The sequence below is a fragment of the Lolium perenne genome, chromosome 4 (assembly GCF_019359855.2).
Source record: "Lolium perenne isolate Kyuss_39 chromosome 4, Kyuss_2.0, whole genome shotgun sequence".
Classification (NCBI taxonomy): domain Eukaryota; kingdom Viridiplantae; phylum Streptophyta; class Magnoliopsida; order Poales; family Poaceae; genus Lolium; species Lolium perenne.
The window spans coordinates 267,985,753-268,006,499 of record NC_067247.2 but is presented as its reverse complement, the minus strand read 5'-3'; the positions used below and the strand labels follow the sequence as shown (position 1 = coordinate 268,006,499).

The window sequence follows — 20,747 nt, the reverse complement described above, 5'->3', positions numbered from 1 at the left end:
GAAGATTACAACTCGCTGCAAACAACGAGCGTGCACACACACTCCACTCCACCACAGACACAACAACAACAAAACTTAGAGGAGCCTGACCTAAGCTAAACTACAAAACCGCGTCACGACCAACATCGAACGCTTCCAAAGAAAAGACCCTCCAGAGCCTCTCCTTGTCGACGCACCATCTGAAGAGATAGACGGCGGGACTCGGACAAACCCAGGAAGCCTGATCAAGGAAGCCTGATCAAGGACACGCCGACTATGGTGTCCATAGCGCCCCTGAAGAACAGCCTTGGCCAGCGGCGAGCACCGGAGGAGTGCAACCTAGGACCTCTAACCTTGTCTCCAAACGCGATACTCCCAACAGAGGAACGACGCCGAGGACGCCGCTATCACGCCGATCCAACTCCGAATCTAGGCTTTCGCCCGGAGACAACACCAACACCACGAGAGAGCGCAGACGATGTCGAAGCTCCTCGGCGGCGCCTCCAACGAGGAAAAAATGACACCCGTGGGTGCCGTCGCCGCCGGCCCGACCAAGATCGGGCGGGATTTTCATCCGTGCCATCGCGCATCCCGCACCTCCGAGGGTTGGACCACGCCGTCCAAGAAGCCTCGCACCGCTATCACCGCAGCTCCTCCCCGAATCTGTCGCAGATCTGTGGACTCCGACACACCACACGGCCGAGGACATGGTCCATCTTCCACCTCCAACTCCGACTCAGCAAGGGAGAGGCAACCTCCCTCTCCACCGGCACGGGCCAGAACCGCCCACCGAGGCTGTCGCCAACTCAGCATCGGCCCTCGGCGAGCAACTCCGCCACCGGCCGATCCGGGCCTCGCGAGCCCAGATTGGACCCGCAGAAGCCCGGATCGGGCCCGCGCCCACTCCTCCGGCCTCCCCGCCGGCCACCACCGGGGCAGCCGCCGCGCGCCCGCACCGTCGGCGGCCGGCCTCTCGCCGCCTGGACTCCTCCTGGCCGAGCCTCCCGCCGCCGCCACGACCACCTTGGGATCGCGCCGCCGCCTCCGGCTCGCGCCGACGCTCCATGCCCGCACCCACTCCTCCGGCCTCCCTGCCGGACGCCACCGGGGCAGCCGAGCGCGCCCTCACCGTCGAGCGGCTGGCCTCTGCCGCCTGGACTCCTCCCCGGCCGAGCCTCCCGCCGCCGCCATGACCTCCTTGGGCTCGCGCCGCCGCCACCGCTCGCGCCGACGCTCCATGCCGCAACCTGCTGCCCACCTCACCGAGAAACTCCTCCTCCGCACCTCCACGCCCCAGCCGTGCGCCGCGCCGCCGCCAGACGCGCCGCCGGACACACCCACCACCAGCGCCGCCGGGTGACGTCCCGCCTCCGCGCGTAGGGGACCCGTCGGGGCGCGCAGCTCTCGCTCGCCGCCTTCAACGGCCGGGCACGGCCGCCACCGCCAGCTCCGGCGGCGGCATCGGCCAGAGGAGGGGGGAATTTTGGGTGGTTCCCTACCTAGGGTTTGGACGCCCCTGGAGCCGCCCGCGCGAGGCGACCCGAGGGGAAAGAGCACCGAACGCTGGAATAAAACTGATCGCTATGCAGAGTTTTTTAAAATGTCGCTGCCCATCTTAGCGGCTGCCACTCTGAGTGCCTTGAGATCGGGGACAAGCAACGACGTGGGAGGTCGGTCACACTCACATGCGCAGTTCCGCACTGCTGCTTGCCGACCGCCGGTCTCCTAAGAGCATCCCAGCCGTTGGTCTCTCAGCCCTAAAACCGGCGCTATTTAGAGGCCGAAAACCGGTGCTATTTAGCGTCCGGATGGATGTATTTTTTGGTTTGAGGAGGCCCATTCGCTCATGGTCGCCTTCTGACGCTCACCTATCGCGTGCATAGCGACGGTGCAGTCATCGGAAAGGGCAACCGTCGGAGTGCACTCGATGCATTGAACCGCCGTAATGGTCGGCGAAGTGGTCTGGGGAGCCCAAACGCCTCGTCGGGAATGGGTGAAGTGGCCTCGACGCGAGAACCACCGTAATAGAGCACGAACTCCGCGGAATAGCAACCGCCGCTCTCTTCGTGGATAGACCTACATATACGGTTTCCAACTGCCGACGCCATCCATCTACTCTCTCCTCACCATCCTGTGTCAACCATGAGCGATCTCTCTTGGCCATCGAACACCGACAGCGAGGGGAAGCCGCCTGGATAGCGCCATTGGTGGGATCGAGCTGCATCGTCCAACAACGACGATTCCCCGCTGCCGTCCAGCGAGGACGAATGGGATGACAAGAGGAAGAGGACGAATAGGCCGATGAGCAGGCCGAGGAGGAGGAGGAGGAGGAAGAGGATGAAGACGCGGCGGCCCAGGCGAAGGCGAAGGCGCAGCTGGCGACCACCTTCGACGACGAGGAGGACTCAACTTCCTCCGACGAGGAGGTGACGAGCCGGAAGCGTCGCCGCGACGACGATGAGGCGGGGCCATCTAGGAAGAAGAAGTAGTTTAAGTTTTTTTTTAAGTTTTTATATGTAATTTTTATGTTTATTTGAAGTTTTATATGTAATTTGTCTATGTTGCACCACTTGAGTTTGTTCAAATCTTTCGTTCGACGAGGGTACTGCCGTAGAATTACAAATTTCCCCCGAAACGTATATCGGGAAGACGAGGGTATTGCCGTAGAAACCCAGACCTTTGTCACCGACAGATCGGGGCCACCAGACGGTTCCCGCTCTTTTCTCTCGCCCGGAGTCCCCGTGCGCTTCCCGGGGACCCGGGAATGGCCTGGGATCCCCGGACGGATGAAAGACCTAATCCGGACGAAAACGAGGAGCCGGGGGGCGCGACTGGGCCGTTTTCGTCCATCCGGATGAAAAAAGGCGTCCCGGGGGCCTTCCAGGGAAGACGGCTGGAGATGCTCTAAGATCATCTCTAGCGGATACGGGGAAACACTACAATATTTATAAAGAGTAAAATACATCGCGCATCACCAAACTCGATGTTGTATTGTGATCCAAATTTATTCTAAAGGGAGGCTAACTTCTGACGAGTGGAGCGAGACCCATCGCCGGTACGCTTGAGCCGAAGAGGGTGCCCCCGCGGTACGGATCGTTGCCACCGCCTATATATACCTCTTGTAACCCATCAACTAAGATTTATCACCTTATAAGATAATTACCAACGTTTGTAAACACCTCCCGATATAGTGAAGTATTTGCTGGCTGACATCGTGATTTTTTTCCATTCTGTGTTGGAGGGGTTTTCCACGTTAAATCTTATGTCTTCGCTGCGTTTTCCTTTATCGTTCTTTGTTATTTACTTGTCGCCTTTATAACACTCGACACCCTTACCCGTCCCCATCACTATACATAGGAATATACATTCTACGGTAACTAAGTAGGCTCAGAGCTCATAATGGTCACTGGCGAGGGGTATAGCACCCTATTTATGTCAGTCAATGACTGTCCAGAGAATTTCTAAAAAAAAAGACTATTCAGAGAGACTATTTGTTAGTAATAATAAACTACAAGAACTAAATTGAAAAATGACAGAGATTGGGACCCTCCTCCCACTACCGACAGTGAGATTCCTATTCGCTCGTGCTCCACATCCCTGGCAAGACCGGTGACTCCTTCAGAGAGCTCAGGCACCGCCCTCCAGGAGCCTTAGAGCATCTCCAGCCGCGTCCCTCAAAGCGTCCCCAAATCGCGCCGAATTGAGCGTTTGGGGAACATATAGACTATTTGTTAGTAATAATAAACTACAAGAACTAAATTGAAAAATGACAGAGATTGGGACCCTCTTCCCACTACCGCCAGTGAGATTCCTATTCGCTCGTGCTCCACATCCCTGGCAAGACCGGTGACTCCTTCACAGAGCTCAGGCACAGCCCTCCAGGAGCCTTAGAGCAGTCCCTCAAAGCGTCACTCAAACCGCGCCGGATTGAGCGTTTGGGGGACGTGTTTTGTTTGTGCCGCGTTTGGGGGACGTCGCTCCCCAGCCGCGTCCCCCAAACGCCTCCCCAAACATTTAAAATACTTTTTTTGACATTTTTATTTCAATTTCCACAAACTAATACATAATTGGGAACGTGGTTTACACGGAGACACAGTTTGGAACATGGTTTTCCACAAACTAATACATAGTTTGAACCATGGTGGACACAAATATAAATTTTTGCAAAGAAACTAAACCCAACTAGGCCGTGCATCGAAGGTTTCCTGTGTTCGCTGCTAAGAAAGAACACTCGAGAGCACACCCAGTCACATAAACTGGAAAATCCAGCGGGAGGATGGTGCCCTTGTTGGTTCTACCGATGAGGCGAACATCTAGAAACTTCCGTGCACGTGTTCGCTGCGAAGAAACAACACTCAGTCGTCCTCCTCGTCGGTGCTGTCGCCGTGGTAGTCCCGGCGGCAGCGCGTCTCGTCGAAGACCTTGACGCTCATGTCCCTGTCGCCGAAGTAGGAGAACAGGAGGATGAAGCCGGCTTCGAGGATGTGGTGTCGCGCGAACTTCTCCCAGCCGATGTTGAGGTACATCTTGCCGCGCGCGTCGTAGATCACGTCGACAATCCACCGGTAGTAGCCGCACGCAGACTCCCGCAGATGCATCGTGCGCGGGCGGTCGTCGCCGGCGACGTAGTCGGCGAAGGAGTCCGGCAGCCTCTGGATGCCGCGCGGGTCGCCCTTGAGGACGAGGACGAACTCGAACAACACGTCCGACTCCACGTCCATCTCCGACGATGAAGCCGGCGGTGTGGGAGGCGACGGTGAGCGTTCAGCTCTGCCGCGGCCACGACCACGACCACGACCACGGCCGCGAGGTCGGCCTCCACCTCTACCAGACATAGCGTCGAGTCTTGTTGAGATGGTGGCGGCTAGGGTTTGGGAGAGAGGCGCTAGGGTTTGTGTGTGAGAGGGACGATGAGAGGCGGCCCTTTTATAGGCCGGAGGGAGGCGGAGGAGCGGTGGCGCTCATTAACGCTGGCACACAGAGCTAGGCGCGATGGGACGCGTCGCTGCGGCTCTGCGGGAACTGCACCGTCGCTGCGGGAACTGCACCGTCGCTGCGCGCCAGTAACTTCCGTCGCGAGGTAGGCGACGGTTAGGTTAAAATTTATTGTGTCGCTGATGAGTCGGCCCCGCCACTCCCCGCCTCGCTTTTCGGTGTGTCTGGCGTCCCCGGTGCGTCCCCTGTGGGACGGGGACGGGCTCGGGGCGCCGGACACCGTATCGGGGCGTGACAGACAAAAATGGGCTTTGGGGGACGCGGCTGGAACGGTTTTTTGGTCCGGCGGCGTCCCAAATCCCTTTGGGGACGCGACTGGAGATGCTCTTAGACAAATCCGGCTGCCCCTGCTCCGGTCATCGATGGGCGAGCTCGATCTTATGCGCTCGGCAACCCTGCGTACCGGCCGCGGCGAGAGGCGAGGAAGGAGGTGTGGTGCGAGGGGAAGGTAGTCCCGGACACGCGGGCTTGGTCTCCCGACGCGCCCTGGTCATGCACAGTTTGGGGATGGGAATCCGCCGCGAATCCAGTCGGGGGCACAGCCGGCGGCGCGTCTCCGGGGACGTGTAGGACGAACTCCGTGGCCGGGGAGGCTCGCCAGGCGCGCACACCTGCGGGCACGAGGTGCCCGGGCGCTACGAGTGCCTCAGCTCCAGGGTGCGATGGCCAAGGTCCAGCTCCGGCGGGTCGACGATGACCATAGACATGACGAACGGCCACACGTCCAGGTGCCATCCGAGGGAAACGGTACATGTCGGTGATGGAGGAGACGACGGCGACAGAGAAGGCGCACTGGACCATGTGTGGCCGGCGGTGGTGGAACTCGGTAGCAGGTAGAGGCGTGGCCGGAGGCAGTGAAACTCAGGAGACTAATTCCAATTTTGTTTTGGTGATGGGGAATTGAGGAAGGACCTGTAGTGAGAAAGACTAGTTGGTTTGGGGGAATTTTTACAAATATTGCGTGGTTGAACCCATTTGGGACCTGACATTTGGGGCCATAATTTGCCACGTCAGCGAATACGATGCTCTACGCAGCACCAGTGACCGTAGATGGGCCTTGTAACCATATTTAATTACCGTAGAATGCGTATCCCTCAGTACGGTGATGGAGGCGGGCAAGGCTGCCGAGTTTGGATAGCGTCGTGTATTTTACTCATTTATAAACATTGTAGAGAGCTAAGAGGTACAACACAGGGTAGCAAGTGCTATAAGTGAGATTTGACTTCTCAACTAATTCAGTGAAATACCAAAGCAGAAAATCATATCTAGATCGAGAACAAACCTGGGCTAGTCTATTTGCCAACATATGAAGAGCAGATTGCCATACAACTAGGTCATATGAAGCAACTGGATGAGTTGCATTCTTCACATTGGTAGGCTATTACCTTGCAGAACAGTGCAAAAATCAATTTCTGCTAATGTACAATGAGTATGATCTGCAGGTAGCAGGCCCTAAATCATTTTCCAAAACTTGTCGCAGATCTCAACTGGTGACATTGTCTTCTCAAATTCGAACTTCTCCAGCTTCTCCATGTTCTTGTCAACAGTATCTGACAAATGCTAAGGATTCGATACAAGTTTTTGTTTGCTGCAACATAAAAGCAATTGTGAAGTCCGAAGAGAAAAGGCAGAATTGTAGTTTATCTGTTGTGCATAGGTAGAAACTGATGTCCTTGACTAGATAAAAGAGGGTAAAACACTAACATATTGAAAGGATACATCCAGAAATCTTATCTTGATCTTCAAAATTTGGCATGATATTTGTAACCGAAACACACATAGAAAGCATACTTCTGCACAAACATGTGGCGTCAATTTAACAGAGAAACAGGACAACCAGTACAAGCAACAGTGCCAAATCTAATAGTATCATAGTGAATTAGGAGGCACCATTCATCTAAATTTCACATGGTGTTTAAAACATCACCAAACTTTGCTCAAGAAAGATAAGGCACCAGTAGCAGTATAATGTCAAAATACGTAAGAGGAACGATACGGCAGCGATAGCATTATCCAAATTCGAAATTTACTCACAAACTACAGAAACCGATTTAACATGACGAACATCAACCCCACTGCTACACCAAACTTGCTATTGCAATGGACTATGTAATGGTGCTGCTAGTTATACAATACAACCAGTTTGCCCAGATGAGATTTTCTAATCTCAGTTTCATCATCAATTTTTTTCTTATTGATGGTAATGTGTGCAGTTACGAAAGGAAAATGTACTTGCATCTACTCAGTCACAGAGATAACAAATCTCGACTTACTGTGCCTTTAGCATGCCTTTCTCCTTCTTCTTGACAGCATTCTTCCTTTCTTCTGTTGAAGCCCTTTGAAGGTCTAGGTTATCAAGCTCATCACTTACTGCCGTGTTGACAACATAAACTGTATTAATTAGCAATCCAACTTAATGTCACACTTCATACGACAGGGAGTTACAGACGCTGAAGTAAGAACTTATCTTAAGTCTTGGCGAAGCTGTTGCTCGCTCTGGAGTTTCCCTTTCATCTCATTTCGCAGTGCCCTCAGTTCTTCATCCGTAACTGCTTCAGATTTTGCTTTGTCTAACTTTTCCTTACATGAGTTGATTTTATCCTGATACTCTGTTGTCCAAAAGCAGCATGTCATTTGTATTGTTCAACATCCAAACAGCCAATCATTAAGTTTGTTGCAACACAACTTCTGTAATTTTTTCAGAAATAACTCCTTAGGTATGCAGGTGTTGGAATGCACTAGAAGACTTATTAACTCTGCTCATAAGTTGTGACATGCTTTTTTTTTTGTTCTAAAATTAACCCTTTTATGCAAGATTTTGAACCACACAAACTCGAATTACTGGTGGGATTGAATACATTACTCTAAATTTTCCGTACTGAACTTGAGTAATCCCTTCCACCACACGAGGGGTTCCAAAAACGACATGAAACCAAATCTCGACGAGGACGGAGAGAAACGGACCTTTCACCTGGAGCTTGAGGTCCCCGGACTCGGAGTGGCAGGCGGATCGCAGCATCCGCGCCCCGTCGTAAGCCTGCGCGAGGGATTCACCATCCTTACTATCGAGGAGCACCCCGACGACGTCGTCGCCGAAGGAAAGGAGGTTGGCCACGTCCAGCCGCCTGCCAGCGTCTGCTGCCATCACGGAGGCAAAACCCCTAACCTCTTTCCGCTATCCACAGTCCGCGAACTGGTGAAGATAGATGGATTGAACCCCTAATTCAGATCCACACATTTATTATTTTGTGCAGCCCAAAATACACAGTATTTCCAGTTGAAAGTTTACACGATTGTGGGCTGGCTGCATCATAATTTATTTTTAGATTTTTCTAAAATTTAGAATAATTTATAATTACTTTTTAAAAAGGGACCACTGATATTTGTCCTGGGAAAATGCAATAATACTACATATCAACTCACGTAATTGCACATAAGATGTACCGGAACATTACATATCAAGGTTCAAGGTAGTACTACGTACCAAGTGCAGTGGCACACACATAAGTTCATCACAAAACAGTTCTTGCAAACACACATTGAGTAACAGTAAAATGGAACCACCCACGCCCTCCTACAACGATTTGGCGTTCTCCACCGTCAGATTCTGCTCTTGAACGCTCCAGATTGCCCAAACGTCACCAAAAGGCCGCTGGAACAATTTTCCCCATCCATTCCCGTCGAGTGGGTCAGCCTGCCGTTGATGGGCTGCTACTCCGCAGGCCGAGCTCGGTGTCCTGTGATTAATCGGGCTAGATTGGCCCACCAAGTGTGTGATTGAGGCCCATTCTGTGCAATCCATGTGTCTAATTCTCTTCTCTCCTCCGTTCCTCACCTCTCCGCCCACACGACCACCGACCACGCAGTCTCCTGCAATCCCCTCCCGATCTCGGGACAGGGAGAAACCTGGACGTGATGCCAACTGAGATGTGGAAGGGAGATGTGAAGAGGTAGTAGTCCACGGGAGTGAACCATAGTGCGCCGCCCAGCGCTACATCGAGCGGCGGTGCGCACCCGGACGAAAACGCACCGGCGTCTGCTGGTGCTGTGTCGCCCAAGACGAACGGCGGATGAGCTTCTACGTTCCCTCAACTCTGGCTGTCCTTTTTCTCTGCAGGTACAGCTTTCCCTTATCCAATCGGGATCATGATCTCTAGATGTCGCCGCTATTCCAGGAGTGAAACATACTGCAACTTCTCCATGTCCCACCTCCGCTTAGGCATCCTGTCGTCTCTTACCTGAGTTGATATACTTCTTCCTCTGGTTGCTGTGAAACCCAAGCGGAAAAGATTTGTATGTAGGGATCATTTATGCTCTAGCTATGTTTATTAAAAAAATCTTTACTCTGCTGGTTCCAGGCCCTACCTCAGGAACATACACGAAAACCAAGGTATACTATGAGTGCTTCGACAAATCGTTCAGGTGGCTAGCCTGCTTTTGTAACCTGATTGTGTATTCAGTTATGTCTGGTATCGTAAAAGAAAAAAAAAGTAGCTAAATATTTACCTGTGTCAGAGGTGTTGATAATGCAAGTTTTGCCTAGGAGTGTTCCGAGTGGTACAGACTCCTTTTTAGGACCATATTTGGATAAAGATGATGCTTCGTCGCCCACTAAAATTCAGTTGTTTGAAGTGCGGCCACCATCATGGAGTGTAAGTGTGCAATGCATTTGTGCATATGTGAGACATTAACACCAGAACCTGCACCTGAGAAGGTTGATCCGTAGATGACAATACGATCAACTGAATCAATTTTGGTAGGTATGCACCTACCTAACTCTCTTATGCAGCAGAATATATGTGTCGCTTCCTTGGCTGCAGATTAAACTCAAAGCAAATGATCTTCTAACAACCAACATTCAGCCAAATTAAGCGGGAAGAAGGATTCAGGTACATCCAGGTAAACTTCACTTTTATACATTGTTAAAAGGAATGTCTAACCTATCCCTGTCCACTAATCTTCATAGTATATTAGTATCCTGTCAAGTTATGTGATCAATTTTGTTCTACTATAAATTTATAGCATATTTTAGTCATTATCTTACTACGCAAAATTTTCACAATTGTAATAGCAAGGTTACATATTTGACTTCTTCGGCAAAGATATACAGCATATTTTGGTCATTATGTTACTGGCACAACTTCTACACGTTTGTGTTAGGAAGATTACATATGTTGTATTAGGCATAAACTTTGACTTATAACTGATCTTCTCATCTCTTTGTGTGCACTAATGTTGCTATTCCAGATCATTCTCAAATCTGACCTGATGAGAAACGTATCTGTGATAAAGACTCCTTATATGAAGTTATTAGCAAGGTAAGCTTAGAAACAACTCAATAGTCCCCCCTTTCGATTTATTTGTCCAACTTATCATCCGGTACATGAAATATTTCTATATATACCGGCAATGTAGGAGTTTCTGGCAAAAAAATAAATGCAGTCTTTATTTTCTTATAGGGACCGAGAGAGGGTGGATATTAAAGCTGTGAAGAAAAACTTTTTAGTTAGGCACATTTTCTATATTTTGTATCGTTTTGTATTCGCTGACTTGATTCTTATAATTAACATTGGGCAGGGAGTATATTCTAACTACCGTGACAAGCAAGGATTTACTTTTCTACATTTGGTATTTCAGTAACTCCCTGTTAAATTATATTGACACGTCATTACTAATGAATAAACGTGTTCTTATTATTGCATGGTTGTACAACAGTAACATCATGTGCAATTTAAAGGCTAGCACAACCATGCACTAGGATGATATACGACAGTATACACTAATACTGAAATGATGTATCCGCTGGAAAATGAAATATCCAAACAAACACTTGACCTGATCAGTTTGTCTACTTTCTGGTATTGTTGCTTATGCCAGATACATATGCATTTGTCTCTATCATATAAGAAGCCATGTGCATGCAAACATGACTACATATCGTGTTCATTTGTAAATAGCTTACTTGGGCATATTGATGATTGTACCACAGAGAGTTGTTCTGCGCGGCACGTAGATGTCAAATAAAATAAGCAAATCTCCATCTAATTAACATCTGTTTATTTGCATGTTGAGCTATTTAACCACACTAACATTGCATTTCTCATGGACAGTGGAGTAAATATTAATTGGAAAAATATTCAAGTTTGTTTTTACTATCTGAACCTCTTTTGTCATGGAATCTATGTCGTATACAATATTATCTTAAGTACTCAGCATCCATATGCTCCTGTTGTTTTAGTTAATTAATATACATATATATCTCTATGTGTGCAGTTTTCTATGATTCCTAAATTGTGAGATCTCCTTGGTAGCTTTGATGTTTGTAATGCTTTTGCACCTCTCAAGTTGTACAAGAAAAGTCTACGGACGTTGAAATGTCTCATGGAAGGGCATGCTCCTGGCTAAAAAATGAAGTTAATTTTCCTATTTATGTGCGTGTAAAGTTTCATGAAGAAGAGTTGTTCTATGTGTTCTATGAACATGCAATCCTTTGACTTACAATCAATTGTAACTGGTATTTTGTTCGCTTAGGAGGATGAGTTTATACTAACGTACAAAAATTTGATTAAAATTTTGAGTATATAAAGTAAGAAATATTAGAATGGACAGTGTCATTAAGTAAGATGAAGATAACAGACGAGTCTCTTTATAATATTCAGTCATGGTTCACTTTATTATAGTCTTATGTCATTTGGAATTTACCAATTTAATGCATGGTATAATTTTTGCCATACACTGTACTACTTGTACTTGGTACTTGAAGTTTCCTGTCAAATCGTTCTTTTTTTTACTATCTACGTTGGGGAACTGTACTTCAGACTGATGCATTTTAACTTCTATGTTCGTATTTTCCTAATATAGAAAAATTCTATCGCAGACGGGCGGGCGCGGCAACGCGCGCTTTTATGGTCTAGTAAGTTATTACCGACACACTATGACCTCCATCACCATTCTCGTTAGTTGGACGGTTTGTAAGGAATGAAACGCGAGAGTTTTTAACAACAAATCAGCTCCAACCCCAATTCTAATTTCATCCATTAAAACCCCAGTTAGGATTGGGTTGCCGAGTGGGGTGGGGTGGGTTGGGTTGGGGTGGGGGGAGGGGGAGGGGGGAGGGGGGGAAGCATCTGGGTCATTTTAATTTTGGGAGATTGGTTTTAGGTCTTGGAACCTTCTGCTGCGGACACGTGGACGACACGGTGGCGGGTTAATTTTCAGAAAAACCCTGTAATTTGTAATCTTCACAAAAACCGCCTAGATCTCTTCAAGGCCAAGTCCCTGTTGTGTCGCGTTGCCCCGTACCAAATTTCCCAATCCCAACTATGTATTAGGTAAGCCCATGCTCCGTGCCGCTGATGGCGCCGGCCACCCGCTCACCCGGTGCCCCTGCTGGCTCCCAGGTTCCCCGCGGCATGGCCGCGCCAGGTCGTCCGGGCCTTGACTCCGAGGTGGTCGCTACCTCCTTCGCCGGATCTGCTGGTCCGTCCCCTGCCCCCGCCAAGCTCGTCCCTAGATCTGAAAGGTCCAGCTCTTCCCCGCCGCTTCGGTCGCCTCACGCCCCGACCACGGCGCCTGATGGACCTCGACCACGCCTTCAATCCATTGTGGTCTGCGACGCCGCTCCTTTGGTCAATGCCTCAAAGGAACAAAACTTCCCTCATTGGGGGTTGGTTCTTTCGAGGCGTGGCCGGCGTGGGCGCTCCCCTCCGCTTCCGACAAGGCAACGGCCCATCCCTGCTGCCTCGCTCCGCCGCACAGGTGCTCCGCTCGACCCTACCCACGCGGCCTTTTAAAGGCGCTTCCGAGGTCGCTGCCTTCGCTGCCTCAGCAAAACACACTATCGAGCTGCCTGCAGAGACCCAATCCGGTGCATCGAATGTTGGGCTTGGGGGCACACCGCGGGCATCCACTGTCCACTCTCGCGACGGGCTCCTCCATCCCGTGGGGCGGTGCACGAGCGGCTCCGCTTCCCTGTCCAGTCACCGGTCATGGACCACCTCATCGCCTCCAAGCCTGGTCCTCGTCGCTCCACGCCGACCTCCAGCCACTCAATCATCATCGCCTCCCGCAGCATGGAACATCAGATCTTCAACCTGCGTAGCCGTGGTGTCCTCGCAAACGGCAACGGAGGCGCGTCACTGTGCCAAACCTCACCTAGTGGGGCAGGCGCTGGAGAAGGAGCTCCGCCTGCCGCCACACCAGCTGTGGGTCACCCGCCACCACCCGAAGGCTTTCCTCGTCCTCTTCGACATCCCGTCACACCGCGACCGCGCCATCGCCCTCGGCCGCCTGCATGTCGACGGCTCCACCTTCATGCTCTAGGTTTGGCGTGAGTCCGACCATGCCGTCCACCTGACCTACAACCTGCACGTTCGTGTCTGCATCGAGAGGATGCCGATGCACATGTGGTCGAGAGAGGGAGCGGAGGAGGTGATGGGCAACCATGTCCTCATCGACCGCCTCGACAGCCGCACCTACTCGCAGGAGAACACTGAGCTCTTCAGCTGCTGGGTGTGGTGTCGCAACATTGACTGCATCCCAGGGCATCACGGTTTCTCTGTCTTTCGCAGGATGTCGGCCGCATCGTGGAAATGAACGGCTACTTGCCGCTGCGCAGGGAGGTGACGCCGCCACCGGAGTGCCTGTGCTATGATTCCCTCATCCACATCGACCATGTGGAGGACTGGACCGTGCACGAGGCGCTGATGGTGCTCCGGTGATGGTGCCAGACAATCTTGCTGAGCGTTGTTGTGGAAACGATTGGGAAACCCTAAGAGGAAGGTGTGATGAGCACAACAGCAAATTTTCCCTCAGTACCAAACCAAGGTTTAATCGACTAGTAGGAGAAATGCGTGACTTCTGAAGGTGATGCGAGCTGACTAGTGGCAGGGCGCACTACTAGCGGCAGCAACAACATGGAACCTGAACACAACCAAATTACTTTACCCCAACTTACAGTGAGGTTGTCAATCTCACCGGTTTGCTGAACACAAATGATCAAATGTATCGAGTGGAAGGAGATGTTTGCAGTAAATAAAGAGAACAAAGCTTTGCAGTAAGTAGTAAGTAACAGATCAGGATTGTAGTGGTTCAATTTATCAGTGTAAAGGAAAAGACCGGAGTCCACAGTTCACTAGAGGTGTTTCTCCATAAAGATAAATAGCATGTTGGGTGAACAAATTACAGCTGGGCAATTGACAGAATATCGACCATACATGACAAGATGATTACTATGAGATTTGATTGGGCATTACAACATAATACATATGCCGTAATCCAACTACGTATATGACTAATAATCCACCTTCCGATTATCGTTGGGATCCGTCGTCGCCGCAACTAACCGCTGCCACTGCCTCATCTCCGCCACCTCGTCGAAATTGCCTCTGTTTCTATTCTTGCCCAAAAGGTAAGACAAAGGAGAGGAGAATAACTGAAATATAGGAGTACGATGTGCCTTTCTATAAAAAAAACTCATCCCAGCGCATGAAGCAATGCTGAATCGTATTACTCGTTATTTTCTGGACTTCACTGCAAAAAAAATCAAGTACGCAACCTACGTGGATTCAGACTGTTTGAACCAAATTTGTTCACTTTATACAAGTTGTGGTACCACCGGTTTCCACTTTGCAACAAGTGGGACTAAAATGCAATTTAGCTGCAAGTTGTGGTACCAAATATGTTCATTTTTTTTATTCTTGAACTTTCTGACTTGTCATGTTATGACACTCCTTATTTAATGAATGGAGGCAAATCTTTGCCTCCACGTTTCAAGAACTAAATTCAACACACACAGTTCATCAGAAAATAACTGTGACACACATAAGGGCAACACAGAGCTGTTCAAACACAGATCGGGGCAACACCCATGAATTCATTTCAAGCACTTCATATCTTCCAGGGTCATTTTGTGAATGTTGTTTGCACTTCATATCCTTTTCATCCTGCTGCTTGCCTGTCTATTCCTTGATTGCCTCCCAGCAACAACATTTGTAGATTCTACTAGAGTGGTGCTTCTTGCCTTCTTGGAGCTCTGAATGAGCCTCTTCTTGCTGTGCCCTTGGATAGAGATATGTAAGTGTAAATCTTAGAAAGAGGTAGAGGAATGAAGAGTTGCAAGTGTGAATGCAGCCGTTGTCACTCTGTTTTGTCAAGTCTAATGAATTTATTTACTACTCTATTTCACCGAGCCTAGTACATGTTTTGCAATGCATTGGTGATAATAGGTTTCATTGAAATTTACTCTTTCGGGGGTGCGCTGAAATTTACGCTCTTTTTGGAGAACTGAAACACATGAATGTACTGAACACATTAAAAAAGAGAAGGCAATTAAAATGACGAATTTGCTGAGACGTAAGAAATCTCAGTCTTTTTGGCCAGCGCTAGGCGTCGGTCGGCTGATATTTGCGCCAGCATCGGTTGCTCCGGCTTCCGTTGGATTAGGATCGTGCGATCCAACTCTCTCCGTACGTCGCTCTCCTTTCCTGCACCGCGTCAGGCAAGATACGTCACGTCGCATTCTTGGTGCTGCTTGCATGGAGACCCGCTGGCCAAAAAAGGTGGAGTCTCATCACGTGGTACTGTGGTAGCTCTATGCACACTCTGACTTTTCTAACTTCGTGCATTAAAGGTACAACTGCTATTGTTACACACACAAGCTACACATAAAAGAGGTGATATCCTATTTAGATTTGCACATATGGATTGGGAAATAGAAAATTAACATAAAATTATCGATAAATTGTGCAGTAAAAAACCATTAAACATTTTTTTTCTTACAAATTGATTTACAACAAAAATTACCAGTTATCTTCACAATTTTGTTTAGCAATTACAACAAAAAACCATTCTTACAATTTGTCACAAATTTAAAAACACAAACTATTTGAACAAAACTTATAAGTGATTACAACAACACAAAATCATGTGTTGCACCATTTTTAAGAGCATGTAGACATGATCGAAAAATCTGAGAAAAACACAACTTGTAGCAAACACACATAAAACATTACAACATCCCATGTCCACTTTTACAACAAAATTCATACGAGTTTGGTACATTTTAGAAGCACTTACGTAACATCGAAAAAGCCGAAAAAAAACTTGTAACAAACGCTGATATAACAAAGCAACATCTCCTGTGTATTTTCACAACAAAACACATAAGGGTTTATTACAATCTTAACACACATATGCAATATCAGAAAATTTCATGAACATGCTTACTTGTAATGTCTGGCATCTAATTTCCCAACAAAATTCATATGAGTTTGTTACATTATTAAATAACTTATACAACATCGAGTAACCTGGGAAAATAAACTTTTAAGGTAAGAGCTTAGATAAACATTACAACATCTTCTATGTGCTTCTGTCACAAAACTCGTAGAGCATTTGTTACAAAAATAACTAACTTAAAATTAATTGTGTGTAAATCAACACGACATGCATCGGGTACACTGGTTCTATCGTACTATTGCATGCATGCTAGTACTAGCACCAACAAAAACCCATCCATTAATCAGTTGTCGGGTCCACCAGGTGAAGGCCATAGCTACTAACCTAGTGTTGCTTGCATGCTAGTAGCAGCAAAAGAACTCAGCCATAAACAACTGCAGGTCCACCACGTGAATGCCGAGTCTTGCATGCGGGATCCTTCCGGCAAAAGGACACCCAAACCATACTATTAGCAGCAAAAAGGAATACAGGGCCCACCGTGGAAACAGTGCGCAAGGGAGGAAGTGCGCGGGCTCTCAGCGACCGATCTTTTTTTGCTCGATCGGTCGGCTGATTAGGAGCATTTTTTTTTTTTTGGGATTTCTATTTTCGTGCCCCTGGTTCCTTAGTTGTGCTCAGTTTTCCTCAGTCTCTTAACTTTTCCTCAGTTTTCTCCTCCCTCTAGTTTGAAACCCCTCGGACGGGAGGGTTGCCGTCAGGTCAGAGGCCTTACCGTTACCGTTAATCTGACGGGTGGGGCTGCACAGATCGAGGTGGGGCTGCACAGAGGGCAGTTCCTCTCTGACCGTCTCGTGCTGATGGGTAGCCATCCATTTGCCGCTGACGCGTGGGCCGTTTTATTTCCTGATTATATACGCGGTGCTGCCAATGACAAATGGGGCCGCTCTATAGGGCTGCCGCAGCCAATGACCAGTGGGGTCGTCTATTTTTCAAGAAAATACATATATAACCGCTCTGTGTGGCTGCCGCAGCCAATGACCAGTGGGGTCGTCTATTTTTCAGGAAAAGACATATATTACCGCTCTGTGGGGCTGCCGCAGCCAATGACCAGTGGGGTATTCTATTTATTTAGAGAAAATTATATATTCCCGCTCTGTGGGGCCTCCGCAGCCAATGACCGCTGGGGTCGTCTATTTATTTAGAGAATATCATATAAAGCCGCTCTGTGGGGCCGCCTCAGCCAATGGCAGGTGACTATTTTCGAGCTTAATCTAAAGTGAATCTTATGCTAAACATGGTGCTTCCCGACGGTGACCTAGCAGTGGCGGCGAGCATAGCCGTTCTGACCATGCCGATATCGGCATCGTTTGGAGGCTGTGGTGCTCGAATCATGGTGAAAATTGCGATATAATTTTTTAAATGCATAATATATAGCTAGATCTCTAAATCGATGCATATGAAGCTACATATATATTCTTGGTCATAATTCCCTTATCTAAAGGGGATGGATGCATGGCTTCACGTCGTCGTCGCTTTCATCGTCAGTATCTTCGTCGTCCGAGTAGTAGTACATGTAATATTAATAGAGTCCATTTATTGCCTAATTCTTTCATGGAAAAATTTAGGTGGAATTTTCATGCAAGATATTAGTTATTAGCTCCGCCACTGATATTATGCAATAGTAACATAGTCTGGAAACGAAACGGAGGGCGAAATACATGTAGCCCCCATAATTAATCACATGCATCATATATGTGGGAACACGGACGTACCTTCTTGACCAAAGGATCTTCATAGACGACGATGAAGAACTCCTCTATGATCAATGGCAGTGTTGACGGTGGTGGTGGCAATGATGATAATCCACGTGGAAGCCATGGCAATGGATCAAGTGTATGTGAACGAAGAAGAGAGAGACAGAACCTATTGACACAAGGGATGGCCGTTGTGGGTGTTTATAAGGGAGAGATGACCGTTGTAGGGGTTTACACAATAAATTAAGGAGGAGGTGACCGTTGTGGCCATGTGGGGGTTTACACAATAAATTAAGGCTAGTCATAGTGCATAGTATCATATTGTTGTATCATGCATATGGTATTTGCCTATGATACTATCACTATAGTGGGTGGTATTATAGGGTAATATCATAATCTTCTAAATTTATTGTTTTGTAGAATCTCAATACAAAATGTGTGTACAAGATCTATTTAGATACTAGCACTATGCCAGCCTAAGGAGGACATGATCGTTGTGGGGGTAGTCATCTAGGTTTTGTGTTTAGTCAAACTTCCCTTTAAACTTTGACCACATATATAGGAAAAAGTAGTAGCATTTATGACACTAATTTAGTATCCCGAGATCCCTTCAAATCGTAATTCATGATAGTTTATCATTTTACCGTAATGGCTACAAGAAATGGGTGATTGTTCATCATTTTACCGTGAAAAGTAATGCCTAAAAGAAATGGTAATTCATGATAGTTTATCATTTTACCGTAATGGCTACAAGAAATGGGTGATTGTTCATCATTTTACCGTGAAAAGTAATGCCTAAAAGAAATGGTAATTCATGATAGTTTATCATTTTACCGTAATGGCTACAAGAAATGGGTGATTGTTCATCATTTTACCGTGAAAAGTAATGGCTAAAAGAAATGGTAATTCATGATAGTTTATCATTTTACCGTAATGGCTACAAGAAATCGGTGATTGTTCATCATTTTTTGTGTGGAAAGTAATGGCTACAAGAAATGAGTGATGGTGTATCATTTTTTGCGTGGAAAGTAATGGCTACAATAAATTGGTGATGGTGTATCATCTTTTGCGTGAAAAGTAATGGCTACAACAAATGGGTGATGGTGTATCATTTTTTGCGTGAAAAGTACAAATCGGTGATGGTTTATCATTTTTTACGTGAAAAATAATACCTAAAAGAGTTTATAATTTATCTCGTGAAAAATAATACAGAAAACCAAACTTTAGCGTACTGGGTAACCGCCCTTTAGCATACATAGAGGGTGGAAGCTAACCGCCGACACAGAGAGAGAGAGAGAGGATGGTGGCCCCGACCAGAGAGAGATAGGGGTTATCCTGCCCGTTAAATCATACGATCAACGGTCGGCGGGCACGATCCGCGTGACATGGGCTAGACCAATTAGGGCAATGTTGGGCGTCTGTGAGAATTTGTGAAGGAAGAGGGCAAAGCTGAGTAGTATCAAGAAACCAAAGGCAAGTGAGTAGTAAACAGACTAAGGAATTCAAATATGAGATTTAAAAAATGAAAAATGCGTGTTTTGTACAATGAAACCCATCTTGGCCTACCTCAAACTATTTGCAATACAAATATACATGAGTGTGAAAATTATGGCCTCATTCAGACAAAGTATGTTTTGGAAAAAGCTGTTTTGGGTAGGGCTTATTGTGGAAAACCATGCACCTTCATAGCTACTAGGTGATTTGAGAAGTGGCAATTTGTGGTAAAACTTGATTTATCTATGATTTATCTATGATTTGAGAAGTGGCAACTTGTGGTAAAGACTCCATGAGTAAGTGCCACTCTTTTTCGTAATTTTTTGCACATTAAATAACTCATTTAACTGGTTAATCCTATTTGTTGACTCTCTGTTGACCAGCCACTTGAGGGTAAAACTGAGTATATTGCACTAGCCAGTATTAGCACCCAAGGGGAAAACTGAGCACACAAAAAATGCTAGTATATGACTCGAGGGTATACCTGAGTATATCTAAATTTCCAAGGTTAGACTCGAGGACGCGTGTTGCGGTGCAGAAGTGGAAGACGTGCCATTGTTGACGCGTGTCGCGGTGCAAACGTGCACTAGTGGACGCGGGTCGCATTTAGGACGCGTAAGCCCCTCTCTCCCTCCTCTCTCGCACACGCACGTCTCATTCTCGCTCACGCACGAAACCACGCCTCTCACGTCCCATCAACTTCTCCAAATCGAAGGAAAACCCCAACCGCCGTACGAGCCCTGCCGACGATGGAGAAGAAGAATGCGCTGGCGGCCATCGCCCCCGAGCCCGTCGCCTCCGAGCCCGTCGCATCCGAGCCCGTCGCCGCCGAGCCCGTCGCATCTGAGCCCGTCGCATCCGAGCCCGTCGCCGCCGAGCCCGTCGCCGCCGAGCCCGTCGCCTCCGAGCCCGTCGCCTCCAAGCCCGTCGCCGCCGAGCCCGTCGCCTCCAAGCCCGTCGCCGCCGAGCCCGTCGCCGCCGAGCCCGGCGCCTCAGAGCCCGTCGCCGCCGAGCCCGTCGCCTCCGAGGGCGGCGCATCCAAGCGCGTCGCCTCCGTGAGCTGGGCCTCTCTCGTGGGTGACGGACCACTTCACAAGATCGGCGAATGCTTACTGGCGAATGAGGAGTACGTGGACGCCTACTCTGCTATGAGGCAAGTCTGTAGAAATTGGCGCTCAGGTTTACCTGAGCCCGACGTGCACCTGCACGAATGGATCATGGTAGACCACGCCCTTCCACGCGCCGCTGAGTTCACCTTCCTCCAACTCGGCACATCCCGCTACGTCACCATAGATCTATCGGAAGTTCGTGCAAGGTTCAAATTCCTCCAAATTCCTCCATATCTAT

At 48.3% G+C, this 20,747-nt stretch overlaps 1 protein-coding gene across 1 annotated transcript; it reads right to left on the bottom strand.

Annotated features, from left to right (window-relative positions):
* Positions 1–6,213: 6,213 nt before the first annotated feature.
* LOC127294900 (kinetochore protein SPC24 homolog) lies at positions 6,214–8,152 on the bottom strand. The gene is made up of 5 exons (XM_051324809.2): positions 7,939–8,152; positions 7,442–7,583; positions 7,248–7,349; positions 6,694–6,767; positions 6,214–6,524 (listed from the first exon to the last, which is right to left on the bottom strand). The coding sequence occupies exons 1-5, from the start codon at positions 8,117–8,119 to the stop codon at positions 6,427–6,429; spliced, it is 597 nt and encodes a 198-aa protein (XP_051180769.1). The 5' UTR covers positions 8,120–8,152; the 3' UTR covers positions 6,214–6,426.
* Between the last annotated feature and the right edge of the window lie 12,595 nt (positions 8,153–20,747).